Raw genomic sequence first — 14,311 nt, 5'->3', positions numbered from 1 at the left:
ACAAAAAAAGAAAATTGGATATTGATAAGCTTCATGAATATAGATGCAAAAACTCTAAACAAAATGTAAGCAGGAAGAATACAAGAGCACACAAAGGGGATAAAACTTCATGTCCAAGTTGTGTTTATCTCAGGAATTCAAAGTTCAACATGTGGAAGTCAATTAGTGCAACTCACCATTCAACATACAGTAAATCCACACTGACAAACAGAAAGCATTTGTCAACACCCAATTCTGACTTCCAAGGAGCAGACAACTGTCAGCAAAGTAGGTATCATACGGCATAAAAAATCCACGGCTGATAGCACGTCATGGTGAAAGGCCGGATGCTTTTCCTCTAATGTGAAGGAGGAGTCTCTGTTTTACGTCTTATCAGAGGTTCCAGCCAGTTCCACGAGGTAAGCAACAGAGAAGAGCATCCGGGTCGGAAAAGAAGACACCATGATCATCCAGGTAGGAAACCTGATGGAACTGACCCGAACCTCCTGGAGTAAGAACTTCAAGATACAAGCTCAACATAAAAAAAAAAAAAATCAATTACATTTTATATACTAGCAATAAATAATCAAAAATTGAATTTAAAAAAATACTGTTTATCAAAAATATGAAATACTTATAGACAAATCTGCTAAAAGATGTACGAGAATTGTAACACTGATAGTTGGTATAAAACATTACTGAGGGGCCGGCACTGTGGCACAGCAGGTAAAGTCGCTGCCTGCAGTGCTAGCATCCCATATGGGTGCCAGTTCAAGTCCCGACTGCTCCACTCCTGATCCAGCTCTCTGCTGTGGCCTAAGAAAGCAGTAGAAGACGGCCCAAGTCGTTGGGTCCCTACACCAGTGTGGGAGACCTGGAAGAAGCTTCTGACTCCTGGCTTCAGATCGGCGCAGCTCTTGCCATTGTGGTCATCTGGGGAGTGAACCAGCGGATGGAAGACCTCTCCCTCTCTCTCTCTCTCTCTCTCTCTCTCTCTGTAACTCTGACTCTCAAATTAATAAATCCTTAAAAAAAAAAACACTACTGAGAAATTGAAGACCTAAATAAATGGAGAAATATGCCTTGTTCATGCACATGATGGAGTCTCAAAAAGTTCCTGGGAAAAGGGTTAAGAGATGATCAATATTTTTGAAGTATGGGAAGATGCAGTATTGTTCAGGTGCCAACCCCCGCCAACACTGATCTACACACAACCCCAAGTTAAATCCCAACAGGCCTTGAAAATAATTTTGGTAACTTTATTTTAAAACACTTATATAAATGCTAATGACTTAGAACTGCTGAAACAAATGGAAAAAGAACAAATTTGTAGGAAAAACACTATCTACTTTGAAGGCTTATTATAAAGGCACAACAATCAATAATACAATATGGCACCAAGATACATAAACACATAAATTCAACAGAATAGAGTCCAGGCATAGGCCCACACATCCAAAGAAAATGGCTCACTGAAAAAGGTGCAAGTAGAAATTGAGTGAATGATAAATTTTTCAACAAAGGATGTACAAATGAAATTCCATATGCAAAAAAACACCCCAAAATAAAAACTTTTCAATTTAGACTTCAAGCCACTTATAAGAATTTACCTATGTAGTATATAAAAGCATATTATATATACTTATAAGTATACAATATACTTATATATAAAAGTATAACATATATAATTATATATACCTAACATATACATTATATAAAGTATATATTATATATAAAATATTATAGTATATATTATATAACATATAATTATATTATAATATATAATATATAATATACTATATAATAATATATGATTAATATATAATACATATTCTATATTAAATTATAATAATTAAATAACTAATTATAATAATTATAATTACAATAATTATCATATATATTATAAGACATATATAATATGTAATACAATGTACAATATATTATATAGCATGTAATATGGTTACATATTATATAATTATATAATACGTAACATATAGTATACTACATAATATATATCTATTATATAATCATGCATTATATATTACATATAATGTATATGCTATAATGTAGATATATACATTATATAATGTATATATAACATATACAATACATTGTATATGATATATTATATATGTATATGTATCTACATATATGAATGCATATATACATATATGTATATGACATATAATATATAATACAGTATATGATATCTATTATAAATTATATGCAAATATATTGTATTTGTATTGTGTTGTATATGTCATATATACTATACATTATATATTGTATATATAATATATACAATATAATATAAACTATATTATATATTAGTGTATATGTGATATTACATAAATCTATGATATGTGATATGATATATATTATGTATTGTATACTATATAGCTATATTAATATATTGCTATATAATATGACATATAATAAATTATAATTATGTAATAATAGCAATATGAATATATAATACTAATATATGATGTTATATACTATATGCTGTATGCATACTATACTATATGCTATATATGCTATACAGTATATATGCTATGTATATGCGATATATATGCTATATAGTATATATGCTATATATACTATACATGCTATATATACTATATACTATATATGCTATATATGCTATATAGTACATGCTATATACACTATATATGCTATATAGTATATATAGCATATATAGCATATATAATATATATTGTAGTATAGTGTGTATATCATGTATTATATCATATATAAAATATATATTATGTAATTATATATTATATAATATATATTAATATAATGTATAATGTATAATACATAAAATATAAAATATATAATATATATTGCATAATATATATTGTGTAATAATATATATAATTATATATTATATATTACTTAAATATAGAACATAAAATTAAATGTATAACCTAAAATAATAAAAGTTCTGGAAGAAAGCACAGGAGTAAATCTTTGTGACCCTGGTTTAGGCAAGGATTCCCTAGATATGATACCAAAAGTATGTTTCATAAAATAATACAAATTGATAAACTGTACTTCATTAAAATTGAAATCGTCTGCTCTTCCAAAGATACCAATAAGAGAATAGAAAGACATGCTACATACCAGGAGAATTTGAAAACCACATATCTGAAAAAGGACTCATTTCTAGAATACATAAGGAACTCTCAAAAGTCAATAAGAGATCAAATGACCTGTTGACAAAGTATGGGCAAAATCTGAAGAGATTCATCAGCAATGAAGACTTATGATGACAAATAAGCACACGACAAAACACTTCAGTTCTTTAGTCCTTATTTCCAATCTTGTAGAATTCTATTCCCAGCCAAACTATCAACCCAATCGGAAGATAAAGTGAGGGCATTTTCAGAGAAATAGAATGTTGAAACGTTTTCCCCCAAAGCAGCTTTCTCAGGAAGTTATGCATGTTTGGACAGCACTTGGAAGTGGAAGGAAAGAATAAAACAGAAAAGAGAAGGACGTGGACGTGTGTGACAGGGAACGGGGCTCTGATGGGGAGTAGAGAGCACACTTTGTTAGAAAAGAAGTGTTGGGGCACCAGCCGTGCAGGGAGCAGCAAGCACATCTGGAAGATAAAGGAGCAATCTTCACTTATGAGACTCCTCTCACCACACAAAAGCTACAGGCATCTTTACCTCTGCAAACGCCACCTCAACAGCTGTAGTCATTCTGGCCAATTAAAGAATCTCTAACTCATCTAAATCAAAATCCAGTGCAAAGCTTGGTGGCGGGGGATAGGACAAATTTATATGTGTGTGACAAGTGTACAGAGTGGGCATTTCAAAAAGATAAACTTTCATTTTTTTTTAATTGCAAGAAAGACGTCAACTAGAAAATTGAGAAATAGTAGTAGGTACGTCCTCAAAGATAGTCTTGAGGACCTCCATTCCCTAGCTTAGAACATTTTATACTGATGCACCCCAAAAACCTTACAAAGTCTATTATCTGAAATTCTGTAGAATAGAAAGGAATCACAAATATACTCTTTGAATTTTGGTAAGAGGACGAATGGATGCGAGCAGGTAGCAGCTTTGGTCTGTGACACTCACACCGTTGTTACACACACAGGAAGAGGATGAGCAAGGCACGTGTTAGATCCCATCAACCTGCTCTCACCTTAGCGACCCTGCCCTCGTAGCTGCATTCCATCTTTCAGAAGCACCGTGTAGGGTTACAACGTGACTTAACCACTAGAGGGAGTTAAATCAGCTGTTACATGTAATGGAAAAGAGAGAAGTCAAATACAGACACTCTTTTCTTTCCCTCCCCCCTTGGAGCCATGGCCATAAAAAATTATAGAAATGTCAATAATTTCATTTTAAATGGTTATAGCATGTTGGTATAGATTCCCTGTTTCATTTCAATATTGGAAGCGCTTTTTTTTGGTGATTAAAATACTGCCGATAGCATAATGGGTTTCTCAATTACGTACTATCAGATACAACTCTCATTTAATATTGATATCCCACCAGCATGTTTTCCTTCAATTACATATTTGCCGACAAAGTCTCTCTATGTACTTCAGGCTTCCAGACCAGAAGATGGTTTTTACCTTGCTCTGCCAGTTGGTGTTGTAGGATCTGTTGTAGACAGTGTAATCAACTGACCTAAAGCTCCAGGGTTCCACATCCATAAAATGGGGGTATGTGGTTTTCCAGGAATGCAAAGCACTTCTGTGCAATTGGACCTAAAAAAATCCCTATTCTAATGGATACACTGTAATTCAAAGCTATTGATTGGTAAGAATCCTTCATTCCTCCTCCCAAGTCCACCACAGCATCAAGGCCCTAAAGCACACGAAGACCAGAGGTGATCTCTCTTTACTATGAATTCTTCTTTGCAATTCTGTATTTTGTTTACCTAATTTTTGAATATTTTGGTATCTTCCAAAGGAAGCCCTTACCCATCAGCACTTCCCTTAACCCCCAGGGAATGGGTCATCTACTTTCTGTCTTTATAGATCTGCCTGTTCTGGAGGCTTCCCATCAATGGATTTATAGAGTGTGTGTGGCATTTCTTGTTTGGCTTCTCTCACTTAGCACGATGTTTTCCAAAGTCCATCCATGTTGGAGCTTCGTGTACCAGTGCTCCATCCTTTTATGACTGAGTAATATTTCGTAGTGCGGACAGGGACAGTGGGTTTCTCTGTGCACTTGCATGTGCACATCTGCATTGTTTCCTCCCTTTGGCAAATGTGAGACCTGATGCTATATCTGTGTACAGGTTGCTGCGGGGACACATTTCCATTCCTCTCGGGTACAAACCTGGGAGCAGAACCGCTGAATTAGAAGACAGCTCCATGCTCAACTTACTGAGGAGCAACCAGAATATTCTGTCACACAGCTGTATTCACTTTACATTCCCATCAGCACTGGATGAGGTCCCAATTTCTCCACACTATCTCCAATGCCTGCTGTCTGCTTTGTAAGTAATAGCTGCTCTAGTATCTCAGATGGTTTTGATTTGTATTTTCTTACTAACTGATGATGCCAAGTATCCTTCCGTGTGTGTGCTGGCCATTGTGTATTTGTTAGGAGACATGCCTAATTAAATCCTTATCCTATTAAAAGATGGGGCTGTCTCCTTCTTATTGAGTTACAGAAGTTCTTTATATATGCTGGATACACGCCCCTCATCAGATAGATGATTTGAAAACCTTTTTTCCCATTCTGTAGATTGTCTTCCTTTTCTGGATGGTGTTCACTGAAGCACAAACTTTAAAAAGAGTAGTCTTCGTTAAACCATATTTTGGGGCCGGCGCTGTGGCATAGCAGGTAAAGCTGCCATCTACAGTGCCAGCATCCCATATAGGCGCCGGTTCGAGTCCCGGCTGCTCCACTTCTGATACGGCCCTCTGCTATGGCCTGGGAAAGCAGTGGAAGATGGTACAACACCTTGGGTCCCTGCACCCACAAGGGAAGACCCTGAGGAAGCTCCTGACTCCTGGCTTCGGATCGGCACAGCTCTGGCAGTTGCAGCCAACTGGGGAGTGACCCAGCGGATGGACCTCTCCCTCCCTCCCTCTCTCTCTGCCTCTCCTCTCTGTGTGTAATTCTTTTTTTTTTTCTTTTGAAAGATTTTATTTATTTGAAAGAGTTAAAGAGAGAGGTAGAAACAGAGAGAGAGGTCTTCCATCTGCTGGTTCACTCCCCAGATGGCTGCAATAGCCAGAGCTATGCTGATCTGAAGGCAGGAGCCAGGAGCTTCTTCCGGGTCTCCCATATGGGTGCAGGGGCCATTTTCTACAGCTTTCCCAGGCCATAGCAGAGAGCTGGATCGGAAAAGGAGCAGCTGGGACTAGAACCGGCACCCATATGGGATGCCGGCATTTCAAGCCAGAGCTTTAACTGGCTATGCCACAGCGCTGGCCCCATAACTCTGACTTTCAAATAAATAAATAAATCTTAAAAAAAAATTTCACTGATGTGAAATTTGGCAATATGCCACGAATATACACATCCAGGTGATGAATCATTCATTTTCATTCAACAAATACAATTACTGAGAAAGGTATTTTGAGATAAGAAGCGATCATTTTTCTTCCTCTGTTTATCCCTTTATTTCCCCACACTCAGGCAGAAGGTAGGCTTCTGGGTCCAGAAGAGGCTTATAGCAGGCAGTATCCTGGCTTTTGTTTTCCCAAACACCTAAAGTTTGGAACCACAGATATCTAAGGGAACTAATTATGTCACTCAAAGAATAAGAACGAGCTGGCTTTTCACCCTCTTCCAGAGTTCACAGGCACTACCTGGAGGTAATGGGAGAAGAAGAATGAAGAGAGTACCAACCCAGGGCGGGTAACCCGGTCTGGCAGACGTACTGCGGAGACAAATGGCTATGGGTGCATTTAATACTAGAAGCATCTCCAGCCCAGATCTCACAACTCAAGTCTGGCAAACCACGATGGTTTGTCAGGACAGGAGCAACATAGCAACAAGCAACCAAACATCAGACGTGATACCCCTTATGGCCCTCCTGGACACTGTCCTGAATGACAATTTGCCATGCAATGAGGGCACTTGTCCAGAATTGTAACATACCCCAAAGCAGCAAGGAGCAACAACAAAACCCAAGGCTGCAAAAATGGCAACTCAGAGTCAGAAATTGGATTGCTAGGATAGAGTTGTATTTCCTGTACCCTTGATTTCATAGACTCACATTCAAACTTGCCAAACGAATACTGTTCTGTGCAATGCACAAAGCATCTGGCTAGCCTAAGTCGGTGTGGGGAATATCAAAGTCAGTCTAGCCATAGACAGCCAAGGCATTTATAGTCTCAGAAGGGCAAATCGGAATAATGTCAGTTGCTATCTATACCACGCCACCTGCATGCACACCTAGTGCTACATTCTCTGTAGATGGATCTCATTTAACTGAGTCTTCCTCACAACAGGCACCTGAGACTCAGAGGTTCAGGGTGGGTACGGCATCTGCTCGAGGATAACTGGCTAGTATTCAGTGGGACACGGCCATGACCAAGGGTACACCTAACTCCAAAGCTGACTTTAAGTCTTGAGGTTATGGGTCCCTCCCATCAACAAGCCACCTGAGTACTGTCCTTTGGTAACTAAATATACACTGGACTTGGATTTTGGCTTATTTTTTTTCCTAAGAGCTGGGATGGAGTCTAGTCTAACCAACCTTCTATAACTTGGGGTTCAAGGTACCCATGGCAGAAGCCTGAGGCTTGACAGCAGGTATCAGTCAAATGCTCCACGACCAGGGGACCCACAGCCTTGACTGTATCTGTCAAAGTGTGCCCACCAGGTCCTCTGAACAGGATACTGGTTACCATTCACGTCATCTGTGCATGCATCCAAGAAGTAACATAATCGATAAAAAAAAAAAAAGACACAACTTTTCTACCCATGTGCAAACAAAAAGAATGTGGTTACGAACAAAATGGAAATTTTTCTTATAGGAGAAAATCTCAGCTTTGTGATGCAGGCACTCAACTTGGCGCCTAGGAAAGTATTCAAAATTCTTGCCTGAAGCATCTTAGAAACAATAAAAGGAAAATAAGTTGATTCTGGCCAATGAAATGCTTTTCCTTAAGCATTAATCTACTGAACAAATGTAGAGAATGAAGAAATAGAAACATAAATGCTTCAAGCAAGCCATGACTTCTAATTTTTTTTTTTTTCTGCTGCTGCTTCAGCTATCTCAACCTGGGCAAATGACTAAACCAAATCTCAAATCCTAAAAAAGAGAAGTATATGGAGACCTAGAAAACACAGAGAAGTTTGAACTACAAGAGAATAGCATCTCTTCTTTTGTGCTCCCTTAGGAAGAATAAATCTCCTGCTTGGGTCCTATAACCATTTCACTTCCATTTTCTTGTATACAGGCTCAACTTCAGAGCCCAGCACCCTGAGACACCATTTTGTCCGGTATCCAAGCTTGTAAATGGGAACATTTGAGATTCCAAGAGGTCAAGTGACTTGTTGAAGCTCACGTACTCACTGGAACAAATAATATTAACACTTCAGCTAGGTGGGAAAGGTAGCAGCCCGGGACGGGGTGGGGGACTTGGAATCTCCTTCTCACTCAGCCACTAAGGAGCCTCTGTGTTTGTAACAAGTCAGTATTGGACTGGATGGTTTCCAAGACCTTTCCCTTGAAGGGGCTCTCCTTCTGTCTCTCGAGTTCATAAATTCAGGGGCTGTCTCTGCAGTTGTGATGCCATGGCAAGTTATCTGCAGTGTTTTAGGGGTGGGCTCCACAGGTAAGACTCTGCCTTGTGATCCCAGATCTCACACTTGCTGTGTGTGGTCAAGGCATGAATGAACGAACCCCTCCAAACCTCAACTGCAAAACAGAGGCTGGAACAGTAGGAAGGGCAGAGCATAGCATCCCAAGGGTGACACTGAGTAACACGTCAAGGCAGTTGCTCCGTGCCTGGCACACAGCAGGTGCTTTGTCAACTATTCCCACAGAGCCACCAACCAGAGTTGGGAGTGATAAACAGCAGTCTCTCCTCTGGACTAAGGCTCCCATCAAAGAATGATCTCATTCTCTACAGCTCTGTGTCTGGCTTTAAACAAAGAAACAAAGTAACCACTTTCCATCCTCTCTTGCTGACACTGACAGCAGGAGCTCTGAAGCTCAGGGAGGGGGTGGGGGCTACTTAGAGGGCAGGAACACTTTTGTGCTTTCTCTCTTCCTTTTCTTTCTGCCTGGAATGCAGAAGCAGTGTCTGGGGTGCTAGCAGCCTCTTGTGATCATGAGGGAAGATGCAAAAAATTTTCAGAGTCTCAGTCCTGGAGCCAACAGATCAGTGCCAGCAACCACCGACCTCTAGACTTCTTGTTTCACAAGAAAAATAAATTTCTACTTTTTTTTTTTTGCTATCACTATCAAAACACAATTCCTAATCAAGACCTTTTCTAAAATCTATTCCTCCTTCCCGTCAATGAACATTTGCAGGTCTGCTTGGTCAGCCTTATGCCCCTGGCCACTTAGGGGTCCTAAGACAGGTGTTCATTAGCTGCCACTTCACTTTCCACCAACAATGTCCAGAACTGTCCTCAAGTGCCTTGCTACTCAGTGGGGTCAGTAGACCAGCAAAGAGAGTGTCACCCAGGAGAAGTGCCGAAGCTCAAGTTCATCCCCAGCCTACTGAATTGGACTCTACATTTTGACAGGATCCCCCAGTGACTTCTGTGCACAACATTTGAGGCTCTGGACAAGACTTCCAGACCTTGCTCCGTCATCCCTCTTAAACACGGCTGCCCAGTCTTCCAGGAAGCTTGGCTCCAATCACCACCACCTTCCCTCTCCAGAGTCTTCAAGGGCTCCTGATAGCCTACAGACTACAGCGGACACTTCTTAGGCTGACAATTGAGAGGTCTCCATGATCTTGCATTGCCCTAGAGACGCCCATCCAGGCGCCTGCCAGCAATGACTACTTCTCTGCAGAAAAGACAGGTGTGCCTGAGAAACGACACATTCCTCAGTTCTGGCTTTACCATGCCCCTCATCAGGGACACAGGGGTACAGATAAACCAGACCTGGTGTTTCGCCTTTTAAGGAACTTAGAGACTAGTTAGAAGGACGGGGGTGCGCGGGGTCGGGTGGGTGGGTGGGTGTTAAAGGAACTTAAATGAATAACAAGTAACAGCTGCTAAGAGGGACAGGCACAGAGGGCAGTGAGACTGGTCGGAAGGCTGGCGCTAAGGACAGGGAGTTTGTCGTGTAAGGGGACCAGGCACAGTCGAAAGAATTGGGTGCGTCGGAGGATGCGCACAGGGACGAGTCCCGGGCTCACCCAGAATACGGAAACCCCCTGGAGGAAGCGGGCACAGGGATCACCTTCCAAGTCCCTTTAGAGAAAATGCTGAAGAGACCCTCTGGCACATGTCTTCACAGGGTCACTGGGGCACGCGGCGCAGTGGCGCCCTGAGCGGAGCCCTTGGAAAAGCAGGCCAAGTGGAACGCAATCCCAGCCCCGCCACTTCCCGGCTCTCAACTCCCTTGACCCCCAAACCCGTGCTTCCTCCGGCGCGGAGCGGGGCGAGAACAGAATCAACTTTGCAGCTGCTGTTGAGGGTGCTGCTGGCTGGGCTCGCCGCACGCTGCCGCCCTCAGCGGCGCCCCCCAGGAGCGGAGGGCTTTTGTGATCAGGGTGATGGTGACCACGGCTAATAAGGATCAGTTTTCGGCAGAAGCCTCGGCCCCACAAATCACTGTCCCCCCGCCCCAAGAGGCCTCCCGACCCTGCCATCCCAGGCAACCTCCCCCGCACGTTGCCACCGTGACCCCAGCGCGGGCGCCGGACGCCGCCGCCGGACCCCGGTTACCTGGGGCCAAACGCGACTGGTCGCCGCCACCTGCGTCCTGGGCCCTGCCTCCCTCCCGGCCGGCCGCCTCCGGCCCCGCAGCTACCGCGGCGGCGCCCCCAGCCCAGCCGGGCCCGGGCGGCGCGGGATGCCTCGGCGGGGCTGGCGGCGGCGGCCACGCTGCGCGCTCTGGCGGAGGGGAGGGGGCTCCGCGGCGGCGGCGGCGGCGGCGGCGGCGGCGGCGGGCCCGGCGGGGGGCAGAGCCAAGAGGCGCGGCGGCAGCGGCAGCGGCGGCAGCGGCGTTGGAGGAGGAGAAGGAGGAGGAGGATGCGCGGGGCTGCGGGCGACAGCGCGGCCCTGTCCGCAGTGAAACCCGTGGTGCCCGGGGCGCAGGGAGTGGCCGTCGCCTCCTGCGCGCACCATTCCTGATATGGCGGCGGTGGCGCGGTCGCGGCTGCGGGAGCCGGGGAGGGGCCGGCCGGGCGCGGGCTGAGCCCCGCCGGCCTGGGAGCTCGCCCAGGGCCCGCGCGGCGCCGGAGCGCGGGGCCGGGCGGCCTGCGGGAGCGACGAGGCCGGGAGGCGGCCCCAGGGTGGAGCGCACGGCACGGGGAGGCCGCGATGGCGAACGCCACTGATCCGGGCGGCGGCGGCGGCGGCGAGGCAGCCGCGCTGGGCCTCAAGCTGGCCACGCTCAGCCTGCTGCTGTGCGTGAGCCTGGCGGGCAACGTGCTGTTCGCGCTGCTGATCGTGCGGGAGCGCAGCCTGCACCGCGCCCCGTACTACCTGCTGCTCGACCTGTGCCTGGCCGACGGGCTGCGCGCGCTCGCCTGCCTCCCGGCCGTCATGCTGGCGGCGCGCCGGGCCGCGGCCGCCGCGGGGGCGCCGCCGGGCGCGCTGGGCTGCAAGCTGCTCGCCTTCCTGGCCGCGCTCTTCTGCTTCCACGCCGCCTTCCTGCTGCTCGGCGTGGGCGTCACCCGCTACCTGGCCATCGCGCACCACCGCTTCTACGCCGAGCGCCTGGCCGGCTGGCCGTGCGCCGCCATGCTGGTGTGCGCCGCCTGGGCGCTGGCGCTGGCCGCGGCCTTCCCGCCCGTGCTGGACGGTGGCGGCGGAGGCGACGACGAGGACGCGCCGTGCGCCCTGGAGCAGCGGCCCGACGGCGCCCCCGGCGCGCTCGGCTTCCTGCTGCTGCTGGCCGTGGTGGTGGGCGCCACGCACCTCGTCTACCTCCGCCTGCTCTTCTTCATCCATGACCGCCGCAAGATGCGGCCCGCGCGCCTCGTGCCCGCCGTCAGCCACGACTGGACCTTCCACGGGCCCGGGGCTACCGGCCAGGCGGCCGCCAACTGGACGGCGGGCTTCGGCCGCGGGCCCACGCCGCCCGCGCTCGTGGGCATCCGGGCGGCGGGGCCGGCCCGCGGCGCGCGCCGCCTCCTCGTGCTGGAGGAGTTCAAGACGGAGAAGAGGCTGTGCCGGATGTTCTACGCCGTCACGCTGCTCTTCCTGCTGCTCTGGGGGCCCTACGTGGTGGCCAGTTACCTGCGGGTGCTGGTGCGGCCGGGCGCCGTGCCACAGGCCTACCTAACGGCCTCAGTGTGGCTGACGTTTGCGCAGGCCGGCATCAACCCCGTCGTGTGCTTCTTGTTCAACAGGGAGCTCCGGGACTGCTTCAGGGCCCAGTTCCCCTGCTGCCAGAGCCCCCAGGCCGCACAGGCCGCGCTCCCCTGCGACTTGAAGGGCGTGGGACTGTGAGCTCTCCTGGGGCTGCCTTGCCCTCCGCCTTGGACCGCGCATCTGTCCCCTCGGGCAGTGTCCGAGCTGCCTTCTGGATAACTCTGAAGTGGACCAACACCGGAACTGTGTAGAGCTGCCGTTCTTGGGGGGGGGGGGGGTGATGGCCGGGCGGGGTATAGGGGCGAGTGGAAGGAAGGTTCTGTGTTCCAGCCTGCCCCAGCCCCCGCAGACCTTCTCCGCCCCAGAAAGGCCCTGCGGTGACTTCGTCCTGGCCCTGGGGTCACTTGCTCCATGCCTGGTTACTTTCTCCTTTCTTGTAAATGGAGGCCAAAGTGATCGTCTTCCTGCGACGTTTCTTCCAAGGAGCTGCCTTGGACGCCCTCAGGTGGCACTGCGTTTTGCCATGGACACGAGGAACCTGGGTGGGTGGGTGGGGGGCGGGGGTTGCACGGTTACATCTCTTGGGAATCTGCCGTTGGAAACAGGGGACCGCGGGAAGCTGTCTCACCCGCCTCCTGTGTGGCCCGCGACAGCGTGGTGGCACGGGGTTGGGCCATCGCGTCTGGTGTTTGCTGTTGAATTTGAGGGGCAGACGTGGGAGTCGGTGGGGGAGGCAGTCGTTTTGCACGCAGTAACCAAGTCACGAGTCACATTTGGTTCCTAGTTGACGCTACTGCACACCGTGGGGCAGCTGCTCTCTGTATTATATCCGTCTCGAACGGAAGCATCTCTGTGCAATTGTGACTTCTGAAGGAGTGGAAAGTGTCTTGGTCAGTGGTGGTGTGGAGAAAGTACAGTACTGCATGCGTCCTGTGTGTTCCTGGTGGCTGGGCTCGGCCTGGGACAGGGAGGGCTCTGGGAACACAGTGCCAAGTTGAGGTTGTTTAGGTACCTTTTTTTTTTTTTTTTTTTTTTTTGCCAAATAAAAAAGTTAGTCATTCTATGGAAACGGCTTGTGGTTTGAGAAGCCCGGTTTTATTCTGTCTTATGAAATGCATTCCCACTTTGAAAAGTGTTCTTCTGTGGTTCATGGTATAAATGAATGGAATGGAAGGGTACCCTCCTGCTGGGAGACCAAGCATTTCCTTCAAGTGTTTGCTAGGTTAGGCTGTGCTGTTTGTTCTACTGATGGTTGTTTTAAAATTAATCATGGGAGCTGTCATTTTTAAATAATGTCTCTTTGCTAGACACCGTAATCTTAAACTGGAAGACTGCAAGTACTATATGATATTTTTTGCTTATAATGCTACATTTTTATTAATGTACCTTCCGTTTTGAGGATTTATATCTGTATTTCTCTTTGCATTATACAAATATACCAGTATTTTCACTCTGGAGTGGCTGTTTTGTTGTTATTGTTGTGTGAGCCGGGGCAGGGTGCTCGTGGGTAAAAGACGTGGCATTTTGCTACTATCCTGCTATCCTGTTAGTAAACGATGCTTAGTTTAAAGTTCTGGAGTCTGAACATCAGCATCCAAGACATCTGGAGGCTTTCAAGGTACAAGACAAAAATCTGAAAATAATCCCTCAAGAGGGAAAACAACTACAACTTAGATAAACATAGAAAACACGAGTACCAGGAAAGCAGTCATTTTGGTAAGCAGATTCTAAAGCGGTACAATAAATACATTGAACTTTATTTTTTGTTTGGAATAATGGAAGAGGGTGGCAAAAAAGTTTATGGAAATGTGTATTATGGACAAACTATGCATGGATCTCAGCATTTGTTGTGCCAAAAATAAACTTGCCTTTTCATGCCATTTTTCCATGAACTTTTT

General features: G+C 46.3%; 1 protein-coding gene across 1 annotated transcript; it reads left to right on the top strand.

The window, feature by feature from the left end:
* Positions 1-11,281: 11,281 nt before the first annotated feature.
* GPR27 (G protein-coupled receptor 27) lies at positions 11,282-13,868 on the top strand. The gene has a single exon (XM_051852707.3). The coding sequence runs from the start codon at positions 11,418-11,420 to the stop codon at positions 12,549-12,551; it is 1,134 nt and encodes a 377-aa protein (XP_051708667.3). The 5' UTR covers positions 11,282-11,417; the 3' UTR covers positions 12,552-13,868.
* The last annotated feature ends 443 nt before the right edge of the window (positions 13,869-14,311 follow it).

Source organism: Oryctolagus cuniculus, chromosome 10 (genome assembly GCF_051225735.1).
Source record: "Oryctolagus cuniculus isolate XC-2025 breed Fujian yellow rabbit chromosome 10, ASM5122573v1, whole genome shotgun sequence".
In the NCBI taxonomy this organism is placed as follows: domain Eukaryota; kingdom Metazoa; phylum Chordata; class Mammalia; order Lagomorpha; family Leporidae; genus Oryctolagus; species Oryctolagus cuniculus.
The sequence above is the reverse complement of the archived record's forward strand: the minus strand, read 5'-3'. Positions and strand labels throughout refer to the sequence as shown.